At 50.9% G+C, this 14,279-nt stretch overlaps 1 protein-coding gene across 3 annotated transcripts; it reads right to left on the bottom strand.

Annotated features, from left to right (window-relative positions):
- Window positions 1-1,246: 1,246 nt before the first annotated feature.
- mbd5 (methyl-CpG binding domain protein 5) lies at window positions 1,247-13,998 on the bottom strand. 3 transcript variants are annotated; one of them, XM_031813235.1, is made up of 8 exons: window positions 13,887-13,998; window positions 11,199-11,696; window positions 10,868-10,970; window positions 9,910-10,090; window positions 7,002-9,488; window positions 3,551-3,798; window positions 1,962-3,305; window positions 1,247-1,339 (listed from the first exon to the last, which is right to left on the bottom strand). In XM_031813235.1, the coding sequence occupies exons 2-8, from the start codon at window positions 11,318-11,320 to the stop codon at window positions 1,262-1,264; spliced, it is 4,563 nt and encodes a 1,520-aa protein (XP_031669095.1). In that variant the 5' UTR covers window positions 11,321-11,696; window positions 13,887-13,998; the 3' UTR covers window positions 1,247-1,261. The 3 variants fall into 3 exon arrangements, with proteins under 3 accessions (XP_031669095.1, XP_031669094.1, XP_031669096.1); XM_031813234.1 differs by lacking the exon at window positions 13,887-13,998 and adding an exon at window positions 13,514-13,876; XM_031813236.1 differs by lacking the exon at window positions 13,887-13,998 and adding an exon at window positions 13,514-13,876 and having other exon boundaries at window positions 1,324-1,390.
- Window positions 13,999-14,279: the final 281 nt, after the last annotated feature.

Here is a 14,279-nt window from a genome sequence, read left to right as displayed (position 1 = left end):
CATCATCAGGGGTAATGACTAGCCAGCCAGGGCATCATCAGGGGGTAATGACTAGCCAGCCAGGGCATCATCAGGGGTAATGACTAGCCAGCCTGGGCATCATCAGGGGTAATGACTAGACAGCCAGGGCATCACCAGGGGTAATGACTAGCCAGCCAGGGCATCATCAGGGGTAATGACTAGCCAGCCTGGGCATCATCAGGGGTAATGACTAGCCAGCCAGGGCATCACCAGGGGTAATGACTAGCCAGCCAGGGCATCATCAGGGGTAATGACTAGCCAGCCAGGGCATCATCAGGGGTAATGACTAGACAGCCAGGGCATCACCAGTGGTAATGACTAGCCAGCCAGGGCATCATCAGGGGTAATGACTAGCCAGCCAGGGCATCATCAGGGGTAATGACTAGACAGCCAGGGCATCACCAGTGGTAATGACTAGCCAGCCAGGGCATCACCAGGGGTAATGACTAGCCAGCCAGGGCATCATCAGGGGTAATGACTAGCCAGCCAGGGCATCATCAGAGGTAATGACTAGCCAGCCAGGGCATCATCAGGGGTAATGACTAGCCAGCCAGGGCATCATCAGGGGTAATGACTAGCCAGCCAGGGCAACACCAGGGGGTAATGACTAGCCAGCCAGGGCATCATCAGGGGTAATGACTAGCCAGCCAGGGCATCATCAGGGGTAATGACTAGCCAGCCAGGGCATCATCAGGGAAGCAGCAGTCCCAAAAACACCCTCTTCAGTGCATTACTTTGACCAGGGCTCAGAGTGGGACAGAGAGTACAGACAGGTGATTCAGTAGTCAGTGGTATTAACCTCTCCTCAACACAGAGCAGCCAGCCAGGATGGAACTAACCAGCCAGGATGGAACTAACCAGCCAGGATGAAACTAACCAGCCAGGATGAAACTAACCAGCCAGGATGAAACTAACCAGCCAGGATGGAACTAACCAGCCAGGATGGAACTAACCAGCCAGGATGGAACTAACCAGCCAGGATGGAACTAACCAGCCAGGATGGAACTAACCAGCCAGGATGGAACTAACCAGCCAGGATGGAACTAACCAGCCAGGATGGAACTAACCAGCCAGGATGGAACTAACCTGGCCCATCAACATTCTAGAATGAATTCCACTCTTAAATAGAGCAAATAAAACACATCTGTTCATCTTTTTAAAACACAGGAGAAACTGGTTCCACATACACACTGATGTAAATCATCACAACATGTCCCCATCCATCCTACAGCAATATAACTTACTTTTCGGTCCTCTTGGTCGCTCTGTCAAGGGCCTCTAGGTCATGTGTCAGTGTTTTCAGCTTCTCCGTCTCCACCTGGGGTAATAACAGATGTCAGACAGGTGTTTTCAGCTTCTCCGTCTCCACCTGGGGTAATAACAGATGTCTCCACCTGGGGGTAATAACAGATGTCCGGTCCCACCTGGGGGGTAATAACAGATGTCTCCACCTGGGGGTAATAACAGATGTCTCCACCTGGGGGTAATAACAGATGTCTCCACCTGGGGGTAATAACAGATGTCTCCACCTGGGGGTAATAACAGATGTCTCCACCTGGGGGTAATAACAGATGTTCACTGGGGGTAATAACAGATGTCTCCACCTGGGGGTAATAACAGATGTCTCCACCTGGGGGTAATAACAGATGTCTCCACCTGGGGGTAATAACAGATGTCTCCACCTGGGGGTAATAACAGATGTCTCCACCTGGGGGTAATAACAGATGTCTCCACCTGGGGGTAATAACAGATGTCAGACATTATGTTGGGTCTAAGAATAGGACCAAAAGCCTGACTATAGGTCCCATCAACATGACCATCAGTAGCAGAAGTAGTGACAGTTACTTTTATCTAAAAAGGTACAAAAGTCAAGTCAATAGTGAAAGAACTAGATTTGTGGGTGTGTATTTTTCTTTCACCTGTCTCTGAAGACATCTCACCTTGCTGTCCTCTCTGAGCTGCAGGCTGCCATGGTGATGGTTGTGCCCCGCCTCCTCCCCTGACAGTTTACCAGGCCAGGATGGGAACCCTTTAAAGCCCTGACCCCAGACCAGATCCCCCATGTTAAACGTCCTGGGTCTATAGTGGAGCATCTCTGACGACGGGCTGTCCGGCTGCCTAAGGTCCTCCTCGCTGCTCAGGGACTTGGTGTCAGACGGGCTGGGGGCACAGCCTCCGTTAAAGTGCCCGTTGTAGTGGCCCACGTACTCTTTAACCAACGGACCCTCCAGGCTGGTGGAGGAGCTGGGAGACTGGTCGTCCCCGGTTAGGTCCCCCTGTCTGGGGGGGCCGAGGGGGTCAGACACACCGTACCCCCGTAGAGAGAACTGGACCTGGGGGGGTCCGACGCCACCTCCGTTCATATGGGCGCATCTCTCCACAGTCTGATCCAACCTCTCTTTGTAGTTAACGATGTTCACGGCCGTCCGGTTGCAGTTGTTGAAGCGGTTGAATCCATCCTCCAGGAAGGCCTTGTCTGAGGGGGCGGGGAGAGAGTGGTGGTGACCTTCGTGGGGGGAGCTGTCGGCTGGACAGGGGGGTGCAGGAGCTAGACTCCCAGGTCTCTCCATACAGGGGCTGCTGCGGACATGAGTGGAGCACTCTAGGAACTCCTCACCGCCCCATGCCGTGTGACCTCTGTCCAGACTTCCAGAGTACCCGGTCTCGCCTTCCCACTGCCCCCTGGGGGTGCCATGGCCTGGGGATCTGAAGTAGTCCTGGTGGGAGGCCTCTGGAAGTGCACCCTGACCCTCGGGGATGCTAACAGTACTCTTCCCCTGACCAGAGTGCTTCTGGGGCCGTCCTGCTCTGACCTGCCTGGGTCTGGGCTGTTGGCTCAGGGTCGGTGTCTGCTCCACCTCCTGGTGCGCCACCCGGTGGCCACTATGGCTGACTGCAGCATGGCTGTGAGGGAGGTTGTGGTTGATGCTGACCGGCTCCCCTACGGAGTTAGTGAAGGCAGTCATGGTGCTGAGAGTGGGTACCGGGCTGGACTGGGTAGTGCCACTAACCGTGGTGGTGATGACTACATGCATTCCTTTACTGGCCGCATCCACCACAGCCCTGTAGATGGCATCTACAGACTCCACCCCTCCGCTGGGTAGCCTATCAGAGCCGTGCATCCCTGGGGGAAGCCCTTCTCCCTGAGTCTGTTGCATCTCCTGTTGGCTGACACCAAACTGGGTGTGTGACAGCATCCCCTGAGACTCAGGAAGTGATGTCATACCAGACTGAGAGATCATCTGTGAGTGAGGGACTGAAATGCTGTTGTCTGGCAAACACCCCTGAAACAACACAGATGTAAAGTTCATTGAGAGAAAAATGAAAACGTGTCATTATCACTCCTAGCATGTCAGAGAATCCACAACTATTGGGGTCTTTTGAGGAGGACGGAATGTATCATGTAGATCATCCACCCGTAGTGAAGAGTGAATCAGATAATCTTGTCATCTCTATTCATTCTATTTCTATCTGCCACGCTCAGAGCGTTTCACGTCACTGAACACACCCTTCAAACAGACAGACTAACCTGGAAGTTCTGGAACAGGCAGGCCATAGGGTGGGCGTTGGAGGAGTTGTTTTCAGGGAAGCCAGGTTGCTGTGAGCCCTGGTAGCCAGGAGGGAGACCCTGCATGGCCCGCTGAATGCCCTGATGAAGCTGCTGCTGCTGGGCATGACGCTGCTGGAACACCTGGGTACCACCGCCACTGCTGGAACTGTTGATGACGTGGGGCTGGAGGCTGGTTATGCTGCAGTTTACGAGGTTAGATGGGTCTCCTGTTGGGGTGGAAGAATAATACTGTTCATTGTTATTTTCAAATCAGGGAAATTCCACACCTTAACTGCCTGGAGAAGACAGGTCAGAGGGGTAACTCAATGCTGAGCAAAATGATGGAAGAAGTGGGAAGATGGAAATTCTTGTAATTGAACGAATAAACTGGAGAACCCGATGGCTTAGGCTGTAGTACTGTGCTCCACTCCTCACAGGTCTATTTTCTCCTCCTAACTAGTTTCTCCTCTCACTAGTCTAGCCCCTCTCCTCTCACTAGTCTAGCTCCTCTCCTCTCACTAGTCTAGCTCCTCTCCTCTCACTAGTCTAGCTCCTCTCCTCCTCGCTCACTAGCTCCCCTCCTCTCACTAGTCTAGCTCCCCTCCTCTCACTAGTCTAGCTCCCCTCCTCTCACTAGTCTAGCTCCCCTCCTCTCACTAGTCTAGCTCCCCTCCTCTCACTAGTCTAGCTCCCTCCTCTCACTAGTCTAGCTCCCCTCCTCTCACTAGTCTAGCTCCCCTCCTCTCACTAGTCTAGCTCCTCTCCTCCTCTCACTAGTCTAGCTCCTCTCCTCCTCTCACTAGTCTAGCTCCTCTCCTCCTCTCACTAGTCTAGCTCCTCTCCTCCTCTCACTAGTCTAGCTCCTCTCCTCCTCTCACTAGTCTAGCTCCCCTCCTCTCACTAGTCTAGCTCCTCTCCTCCTCTCACTAATCTAGCTCCTCCCCTCCTCTCACTAGTCTAGCTCCCCTCCTCTCACTAGTCTAGCTCCCCTCCTCTCACTAGTCTAGCTCTCCTCCTCGCTCACTAGCTCCCCTCCTCTCACTAGTCTAGCTCCTCTCCTCCTCGCTCACTAGCTCCCCTCCTCTCACTAGTCTAGCTCCTCTCCTCCTCGCTCACTAGCTCCCCTCCTCTCACTAGTCTAGCTCCTCTCCTCTTCGCTCACTAGCTCCCCTCCTCTCACTAGTCTAGCTCCTCTCCTCCTCTCACTAATCTAGCTCCTCTCCTCCTCACTCACTAGCTCCCCTCCTCTCACTAGTCTAGCTCCTCTCCTCTCCTCCTCGCTCACTAGCTCCCCTCCTCTCACTAGTCTAGCTCCTCTCCTCTCCTCCTCGCTCACTAGCTCCCCTCCTCTCACTAGTCTAGCTCCTCTCCTCTCCTCCTCGCTCACTAGCTCCCCTCTCACTAATCTAGCTCCTCTCCTCCTCTCACTAATCTAGCTCCTCTCCTCCTCTCACTAATCTAGCTCCTCTCCTCCTCTCACTAATCTAGCTCCTCTCCTCCTCTCACCAGTCTAGCTCCTCTCCTCCTCTCACTAATCTAGCTCCTCTCCTCCTCTCACTAATCTAGCTCCTCTCCTCCTCTCACCAGTCTAGCTCCTCTCCTCCTCTCACTAATCTAGCTCCTCTCCTCCTCTCACTAATCTAGCTCCTCTCCTCCTCTCACCAGTCTAGCTCCTCTCCTCCTCTCACCAGTCTAGCTCCTCTCCTCCTCTCACTAATCTAGCTCCTCTCCTCCTCTCACTAATCTAGCTCCTCTCCTCCTCTCACCAGTCTAGCTCCTCTCCTCCTCTCACCAGTCTAGCTCCTCTCCTCCTCTCACTAATCTAGCTCCTCTCCTCCTCTCACCAGTCTAGCTCCTCTCCTCCTCTCACTAATCTAGCTCCTCTCCTCCTCTCACTAATCTAGCTCCTCTCCTCCTCTCACCAGTCTAGCTCCTCTCCTCCTCTCACCAGTCTAGCTCCTCTCCTCCTCTCACCAGTCTAGCTCCTCTCCTCCTCTCACCAGTCTAGCTCCTCTCCTCCTCTCACCAGTCTAGCTCCTCTCCTCCTCTCACCAGTCTAGCTCCTCTCCTCCTCTCACCAGTCTAGCTCCTCTCCTCCTCTCACCAGTCTAGCTCCTCTCCTCCTCTCACCAGTCTAGCTCCTCTCCTCCTCTCACCAGTCTAGCTCCTCTCCTCCTCTCACCAGTCTAGCTCCTCTCACCAGTCTAGCTCCTCTCCTCCTCTCACCAGTCTAGCTCCTCTCCTCCTCTCACCAGTCTAGCTCCTCTCACCAGTCTAGCTCCTCTCCTCCTCTCACCAGTCTAGCTCCTCTCCTCACCAGCCTCTGCCTCGCCTCCCACTAGCGCCCCCCCCCCCCCCACTAGCCTCCCCTCTCACTAGCCTCCCCTCCCAAGCTCCTCACCTCCCTAGCTCCTCCCCTCACTAGACGCCACTCTCCCTCCCCTCCACTCTCACTAGCCTCCCTCCCCAGCTCCCCCAATAGCCTCTGCCCTTCACTAGCCTCCCCTCCCACAAGCCTCTCCTCCCACAAGCCTCCCCTCCCCTCCCACTAGCCTCCGCAGTGCTCAACCAGCGTGGCTGCACTGCTATGATATAGTGGTGATGGTTGCCGGGGAGGTTGCTATGGGAACGGTGTGATTGGTGGTGCTGTCTGAGCCGTGGCTTATTTCAGAGGTTGCAGCCTGGAAGAAGACTGGGGGTTGAGGAAGGGATGTGATTTAATGGCCTAGGCAGGGGGATGGGGTCAGAGGCAGGGCTGGATGCTTGGATGGTGGTGGCTGGGGAGGGGGAGCTGTCTGGGCATGAGGTAGGAGAAGAGAAGTGCTTGGTTGGAATGAACCCATCTAGGGAGATAGGCTAGCAGTCCACAAAGAGATGAAAGATAGCCACTATGCTTCCCGAGAAACATATGCCATATCTTATAGTATTTAGCATTATTTCCTGCTATCGTGTTCACACAACAGTAGGGCCAAACACAGCCATGTGTAACACAGTGGGCCAAAGGAAAAAATGATCTATTCAGTTAGGCCTGTATCAGAGCAGACACATAATAAGGCTAATGAAGGAACACAACCCTTCTCCAAAGGCTTCACCCAGGCCTCCATTCAGAAGCCAGCGTTACTATAGCTACCAGCCAGCTCTTCACTATATCTGGTCAAGAGCTCGTTTCTTAAAAAGGAGGGAGAAAAAAAGATCTGTTTTCATGTTATTCTGCCACTGAGCTGAGCACTGCAACTAGCATGCTAATAAAGAGAGAAGCCACAATGATTATACAAACATGAGGGCCAGTCTCTCAACGTACACTCTCTACGAGAGACTAAAGACTGTCGTTCAACTCAAAGGCCATCTAGGTGGATTTATCAAACTCACACACCATCACAGAGCAAAGCGCCATCATCGAACAAAGTGTGCGTTTCTCTCAGTGGCTCACCTGGCTCAGAGATGATTGGACCACAACTCCCATCATTGTTGCCGAGTGTCATTCCTGACATACTAGTCCTTCCCAGCGCAGCGTGAAGGTGACTGTGCTGCTGCTGATGTGGATGTTGACTTGGGTGGGACAGTGGTGGTGGGTTAGTGTTAGGATGATGGCTCAGGGGCATGTTCCCTGGGCCAAGGCCCACTTGTCCACCGGGCCCCAGAGGGCCACAGTTCACCAACGAATTGGCCTGGATCTGGTTCATCAACCCTGGGAACCGAGGGCTGTGAGAATGAGGGCCTCCAGAGTCCATACTCCGGCAGTACATACCTTGACCCTCCCCTTGGCCTAGCATCCTCTGTTGGGCCAGTAGGTTCTGCTGCTGGGAGGCTCCAGGAGGCATGACCCCAGCCACATCGCTGTAGTGCATCTGACCAGGTCCTGGGGGGCCTACAGGGCCTTGGTGCTGGTTATGGTGGTTGTTGTGGTTGCTCATGGACTGAAGCAGCTGGGCCATGGAGGTGTTGGTCTGTAGGCCCCCAAGCCGGGCCACTTTCCTCAGTTGTTCTGCTGAGCTTGGTAGTGGTAGCCTGGGACCTGGACCTCCACCCATGTTAGGAGACTTGTTGAGCATGTTGAAGACCATGCTGTCGTGGTGGTTGAGGGGGTTGTTGGGCGGTGGTGGGCCTGGCGGCTGCTGCTTGCGCTTCCAGAGCAGGGGGTCTCCTCTGTCTCTCTGCTGGGCCATGAGCTTGTCCCGGAGGGCAGCCCGACCGCTCTGGCCCCCTGCTGCTGCTGCTTCCGCAGTGGAGGGCATGGTGGGGTTAGGGGTAAGCATGGGGTTTAAAGTGCTGCTACTGGGCCTCTCTATGCCACTGAGAGGGCCACTGGGATGCCCAACTCCACTACTACCACCATTACCATCAACCCTACCTGGGCCTCCACCTCTACTGCCAGTCTCACTGCTGTTGTCACCGTGTTTGTTTTGATTTGCTAGCTGTGCTTTGGCTGCTGCTGACAGTAGGCTGCTGGCGGGGAAGGAAGCAGCATTCTGCTGGTTCACGATCTGGTTGAGGGGCATCCCTAACAGTCCTGGGTGGTTCTGTCCCTTCTGGTTCTGGGCCTGGTGAGGAGCAGCGATGGAGGGGCCAGAGGAGGTGGCAGGGGGGTACATGCCGGGGTTGTTGTGCTGGGTGTTGATAGCGTTCTGGTTACTCATTTCAACCAGCAGCTGACTGGGTAGGTCTTTGTACTGGTGGAGTGGGTGTGAGTCAGGCTTGGCAGAGGAGGGGCTGGAAGGCATGTTAATGGGCATGGCGGGCCGGGGGGAGCGAGGAGGAGCCTTTATCCCGCCACACGGACCCTGACTGGGGCCTGAGGGCATGGCAAAGCTCCCATGGTCCGAGGAGGTGGAGGAGGAGCGAGAGCGCTGGGGAGAGGCCTCCATCCTGCTGCCCAGGACAGGGCCTGACATGTGGACTGGGGAGGTGACAGGAGAGGGGGACATGGAGGTGGTTATGGAGGTCTGATGTTGAGTCCTCTGCATGTGACCTCCATGGCTGTGGCCCACTGGGCCGGGTTTGACAGTGGGGAGGGGGAGGTTGCTTGGCAAGGGTACAATGGCGGGAGGAGGGTGGTTGTTCATGTTTACATTCATCATTGGTACCTGAGAGGAGTGGACACTAGGGTGGAAGTTGGAGTTGGTTTTGGAGTTTGTCTGGCTGATACTGATGCTAGGCTTGCTGGGGATGGGGTCTAGGATGCCTAACGGGTCCTTTTCAGAGGTCAACTGCTTTTTCTGGAGGGTACAGGAGGGAGGTATGGCAGACGGGGGGCCAGGGTGTGGGGCGCTGGGCTGTGTATTGAGGTGAAACGGTGGTCGTATGGAAATATCCATACTGGGGGATCTGGGGAAGTTACACACAGGCTTCTTCATCATGACTGGGCTTTTGGCAGTGGCGGTAGGGGAGAGGGGTGTGCTAGTCCTTCCTGCCATAGCGCAGAACGTCTGGGTCCCAGTCGGAGAACTGTGGAGGAGCATCCCTGGTGGAGAGAGAGGCGTTCTGTTGGCCCCGTGGATGGGGCTGGAGCTGGTGGCTCCAGGGAAGCCACAGGGGTTGTTTCTAAACCCATCTGAGCTCCCCAGAGGATCAGACCTGAGGCTAGGGGAGAGTGGTGACCCGTCCCTGGGCCCATAGAGCTGGGAGCCGGGGCCCCCTGGACTCAGCATGCTACCATAGCCAGAGCAGTACGAAGACCTGGGCCCAGGCTCACCGCTCAGTCTCTGTTGTCTGTTGGGATAACCAGGGTAAAGCTCCAGCTGCTGGGGTGGACCTCCCAGCTCTTGGGGAAAGTGCCGGTGACCTGCTGCAGCCGCCATCATCATTTTGAAAGGGTTCTTGCAGTTGGGAACCACAGAGTTGGGTAGCGGTGACTGGTGAGATTTATTCCGTATTGCTCGGGGATTCGTGGAATGTGACGGGGCCATTGATGTTGAACCTGAGGGGGAAGATAAGTGAAATGAGTGTTAATGCTGAAATCTGCAATAGAGGAAACAGCACCACTGTTTGCCTGAGGACATCTGTTATTGTTGATGAAACAGAAGAGGAGATTCACCAGTGTGGAGGGAGAGAAAAAAAGGCTTGATTGTTCTATCGCTCATACAATGTCAGAGTGATTATAAACAGTGTTTGTTGTTTGAAGCATCATCTTTGTTTTTGTAATACCGCAAAGAGACGTAGCAGTTTCCAGCTTTAAAACATTGAAAGTGTTTAATGCCACTGTGAAGCCAATTTCAAAATGTCCAACTTTTTTTCTGACCTTGTTCTATATCACCCATGAAACAGTCTGAAATCTGTGAGAAATGTATCATTGGAAAACAACCAAAACAGTAGTGATACACAGTCACTAGGATACTTACTTGTACCTCCACCAGGACTGGTAAGGGTCAGAGCAGGGTGTGGTAGCGCCATAGTTTTGTGTAGAGTGGCCACAGCCAGCAGCTTTCTCTTATGGATACACAGCTTGGTGACGTCTTCATCTGCCCTCACGTCCTCTGCCGTCCTCTGTTTAACGGCAGCCCCCGGATCAAAGTTAAACACCTGAGGAAAGGAGAGTCAGCTCTCTGTTACCTGGCCTGTCTTGGTGAAAGGAGAGTCAGCTCTCTGTTACCTGGCCTGTCTTGGTGAAAGGAGCGGCGTTTATCCACAAGGAAGTACATAAAGTAAACATCAGTAAAAAATGGAACGTCCGCTACTTGTCAGGTCATATCCTCCTCCATGCCTCCTGCTTCTCCAGAAGACTACTTCACATTTGCATATGAATACATATTGGCCTTGAATAGGAACGCAGTTCCCTGCCCGTCTCCGTTTCAATATAACGCAACACACAAAAAAATTATAAATTAAGACTGTATGCAGCAGAAAATATAGCCTACTATATGTTTATTTTTTAAATCTAACCTGCTATATGTGGGAAAACAACCTCTGTTTAATTGAATATCTAGGTTTAACAAAACTGTTCATTGCATCACTCAGGAGTAAACCTTAAGTAAAGGGTGGAGTAAATCTCCACCCTTAAAAAGGATACTTTGGGATATTGGAAATGAGGCCTGACACTTCCCCAGAGTCTGATAAACTTGTGGATACCAGTTTTATTTCTCTGCCTGCGGTTTGAATGAAGTTGCTTACTAGCGCAATTGCTAACTCTGCTAGCATGCTGACTCTGGGGAAGTAGATAAAGGGCCTTGTTGACAAAATCCCAAAGTATCCCTTCAAGCTTTGTGTGGTGTTTCTTTGGCAGCTACGCATTCAGAGAGTCAATTTAGGTTAGCTAAAGACTGAGACAGACAGGACAACCAAGATGGTTAGTGAACGTACCTTTGGGAGGATGAGTGGGCACTCCAGGCCACACTTGCAGGTCCCGTCTGTGAGCAGGTAGCTCTTCACCTGGTCTAGACAGGACAGCACCGAGCCACTGGGACTGGAGGTTACAAACCAAAACTAATGTTTAGAAGAAAAACATGAATCGTCCAATATACATGAGTGTCTCATAAGGAAATGTATCTGTTACTTTATCCCAACCTCTCTGAAAGAAACACACAGGTTGGATAGATGATACTAGCCACCAAGACTGTAGGTTACAAACCAAATAGAAGTGCATTATTGTGGTATCATTACAAAAAAAACAGAGCACTGCAATGGGTCTTACCTGATGTAGAGGACTCCATTAGTTGGATCCACCTTGCGATGCCAGCCAATAGGGACCTGGACAGGGGCTGTATGCCCCACCCCCTCTGAGACCCCTCCCTTACAGTCCTTTCCTCCATTCATTGTTCTTGTTGGTTTAGTACACAACACCTTAGAGCATATCACACATCAACCAGAGACTTCAGAGTACATGGCATCTTTGTCTTCCAATAAAGAGGACTTTGTAGTGCACTACAATTTCACTCTCAAAGTTTGCTGAAGTATGGGCTGGGGTCTGTGTGATGTGAGGCAAGCTCACTGTGAATCCTAACCTTTGAGACCCTTCATAGTTTTACTACTGAACACCAACGAGATTTCCATATTTTTCTCGGTCATTCAGAGCCATAGACACTGAATCAGATTGAGAGAGGCTGGGGCAACAGATGGAACCAGGAGTGGCTCATGAAGACATGCTAGGGGTTCCTTCTGGGGCAGGTTATTTGAGGGATTCCCATGGTTCCTGATTGGGACAAATAAAGAAAAGTATTAGAAAACATTGTTGTATGACATCAACCAACATTTACACAAAACTACATGTAACAACAAACTGAAAGGTTTGTGTATGTGCAGTTGTTGTAGCCTACATTCATGTTATGTCCAATTCAGACCTACCTACCATTATCTAACGGTGCAGATTTAACATCGGTTTGATACACTGAATAATTCCTTGCAGACAAGTTCTGTCAAAGATAAAGGAGTGGCACTCCAGGGGGTGTAAATGTATTTTCTAAAGACTAAGGATCTTACTATTGTTGTGTGGCCATGCATTGGCCTTGACTGTCAGAAGGCTCAGTGCTGTACTGTCACAGGCTACTAATCCAAGCCTTTGTGTGCTGACTCATAACTGCCCCTGTGTAGGGATGGAGGGAGTGGGAGAGCTAAAGAGGCAACACAAGCATCAGGTTCTATCTGGAGTCAAGGTATGGGCGGATGGGTGGAGAGGTGCCCAGGGTCACAACAAGCAGATGGGAAGAGAGAAGGCTCTGTATTATATGATGTAGCTATGATAGGGACCCGATGCATCTCTGCTTGGCACTCAGCATTAAGGAGATTGATTGAGGGTAAAGGCCCTGCTATAGACTAGCGTCTTGTTCAGAAGGTGTAAGTGTACATCAAGTTGCCTCACAATACAGAAACAGGAGATGAGCCGCTCCACTTGCACAAGCCAAGGTTACTTACTACTTATGATAGTTGATTATGTAAAACCTCTATTCACTGTCAAAGAACACCTAATCGTCTTTATGGAAATCATCATGCCAAAAACACTGAATATGGAGGTGTTACAGGGCTAATACATCTATGACAAATATCCTGTGTGAGGATTTGATTTGGTGAAAGATCTACTGACTGAACCTCTGGAATGTCATGGGGCTGACACATCAGACTGGGCCCATTTTGGGTTGCAGAAAAGCAACGACCCATTTATGACAGCAGGCATAATGGCATTGCACAGCTCTCTGTGAGTCAGGTGCTGCATTTCCACAATATATTTTGAGAAATGACAGCAGGTAGCTCACTAACTCTTATTAAACTGACAACCACACGAAGATGAGGAAGAAAGACACCTGTACAGCTGCGAAACTAGGCTATTCTTAATAATTGGCACGATCTATAATGGCAAGCTATTGCACCAAAGAAATCTGAAATGCCAAATCAAATGGCTTGTGGAAATGACTCGATCAATGCATCATATAGCATAACGTTACTGTACATAGAGCACTCCTTTTCGTCTGCAGAATCAAAAAGGTCTAGCTACTATAGATTATTACAAGTTAGCAAGCTACCCAGATAACGTTAGCTAGCTTTGGGGGACACAGAGTTTTTATCTAGCTAACGTTAGCTAGATAGTGACATAGTTGGCTACCTTGCCAACTGAACTACCTACATAGCTAGCTACTAAACTAGCATATCAGCTGATATCCAACGTTACTTAACCTAGCTAGCTAACGTTAGCTACAAAGAATCAACATGTTTACTGGTAGGTGGGTGATATCTAGTCACCTGATATTAGCTCACTAACAGTTAGCTAACTCTTCGGTCTAACGTTACAAAGTCTATATAAGACGGTTGTTTTAACGAAGAAAAACAACCACTAGCGGGCCTTATTTAGCCCACCGATAATGACTAGCTATCTAACGTTAGCTAGTAGACAGCTAGCCAAACATGATTTATCGATGGCAGGCTAGGTAACCAACTTAGCTAAGCTAGCTAACTAGCAGAATGCTAATGCTAGTAAGTAGCTAACGTTAACCGAAAAGCAATTGTAAATAAACATACCCTTGTAATCTAACACAAACTCCCAAAAATTAACATGCCTTTAACGATATTCCACTGTACGAAAAAAGTATATCCCGAATTGAAAGTCGAAGTTTAAAAAAATCGTAACTGGGGAGCGTTGAGCGTATTTTCCAATGTGAAACGTCTCCAGCTAGGGACGAGGCAGAGACAGGCCAGTGAAAGAATAGCTGAGCAGAGGGTTGCTTTGCAAAGACAGGAGCTTTTGAGATTCCAATCTTATAGCCTAAAAAAACGTTTTTCCATCTTTCAGAGTATCAAATGATTCCGTGAAAGTCGATGGTGGCTGAAATAGTATATTTCAACTCCCTCCAATTTGCTTCTGGCCCTTTAAAAATAAAAATAAAAAGCCTACCCATCAAATGTCTCGGCTGGTTCTCCCTGGGCTTGGGATAAAGATGGAGTGCTTTACTGCTCCTGCGCCTCAGAGAGATGAGGAGAGAGCTAGAGAGCACAGAGTTAGCGCAATTCGGAATCCTTGGGACGTCCTTACCCTAAACTCTAAACTCTAAACCTTTCCTTTTTTCTTTTCCTTTTTTGCCTTTGCCTTTTTTTTGCCTCCTTTGCCTTTTTTTGCCTCCTTTGCCTTTTTTGCCTCCTTTGCCTCCTTTGCCTTTTTAGCCTCCTTTGCCTTTTTAGCCTCCTTTGCCTTTTTAGCCTCCTTTGCCTTTTTTGCCTCCTTTGCCTCCTTTGCCCTTTTTGCCTCCTTTGCCTTTTTGCCTCCTTTGCCTTTTTAGCCTCCTTTGCC

This window comes from Oncorhynchus kisutch, unplaced genomic scaffold (genome assembly GCF_002021735.2).
Source record: "Oncorhynchus kisutch isolate 150728-3 unplaced genomic scaffold, Okis_V2 Okis05a-Okis16b_hom, whole genome shotgun sequence".
Taxonomy (NCBI): domain Eukaryota; kingdom Metazoa; phylum Chordata; class Actinopteri; order Salmoniformes; family Salmonidae; genus Oncorhynchus; species Oncorhynchus kisutch.
This window is presented reverse-complemented; position numbering and strand designations above follow the sequence as displayed.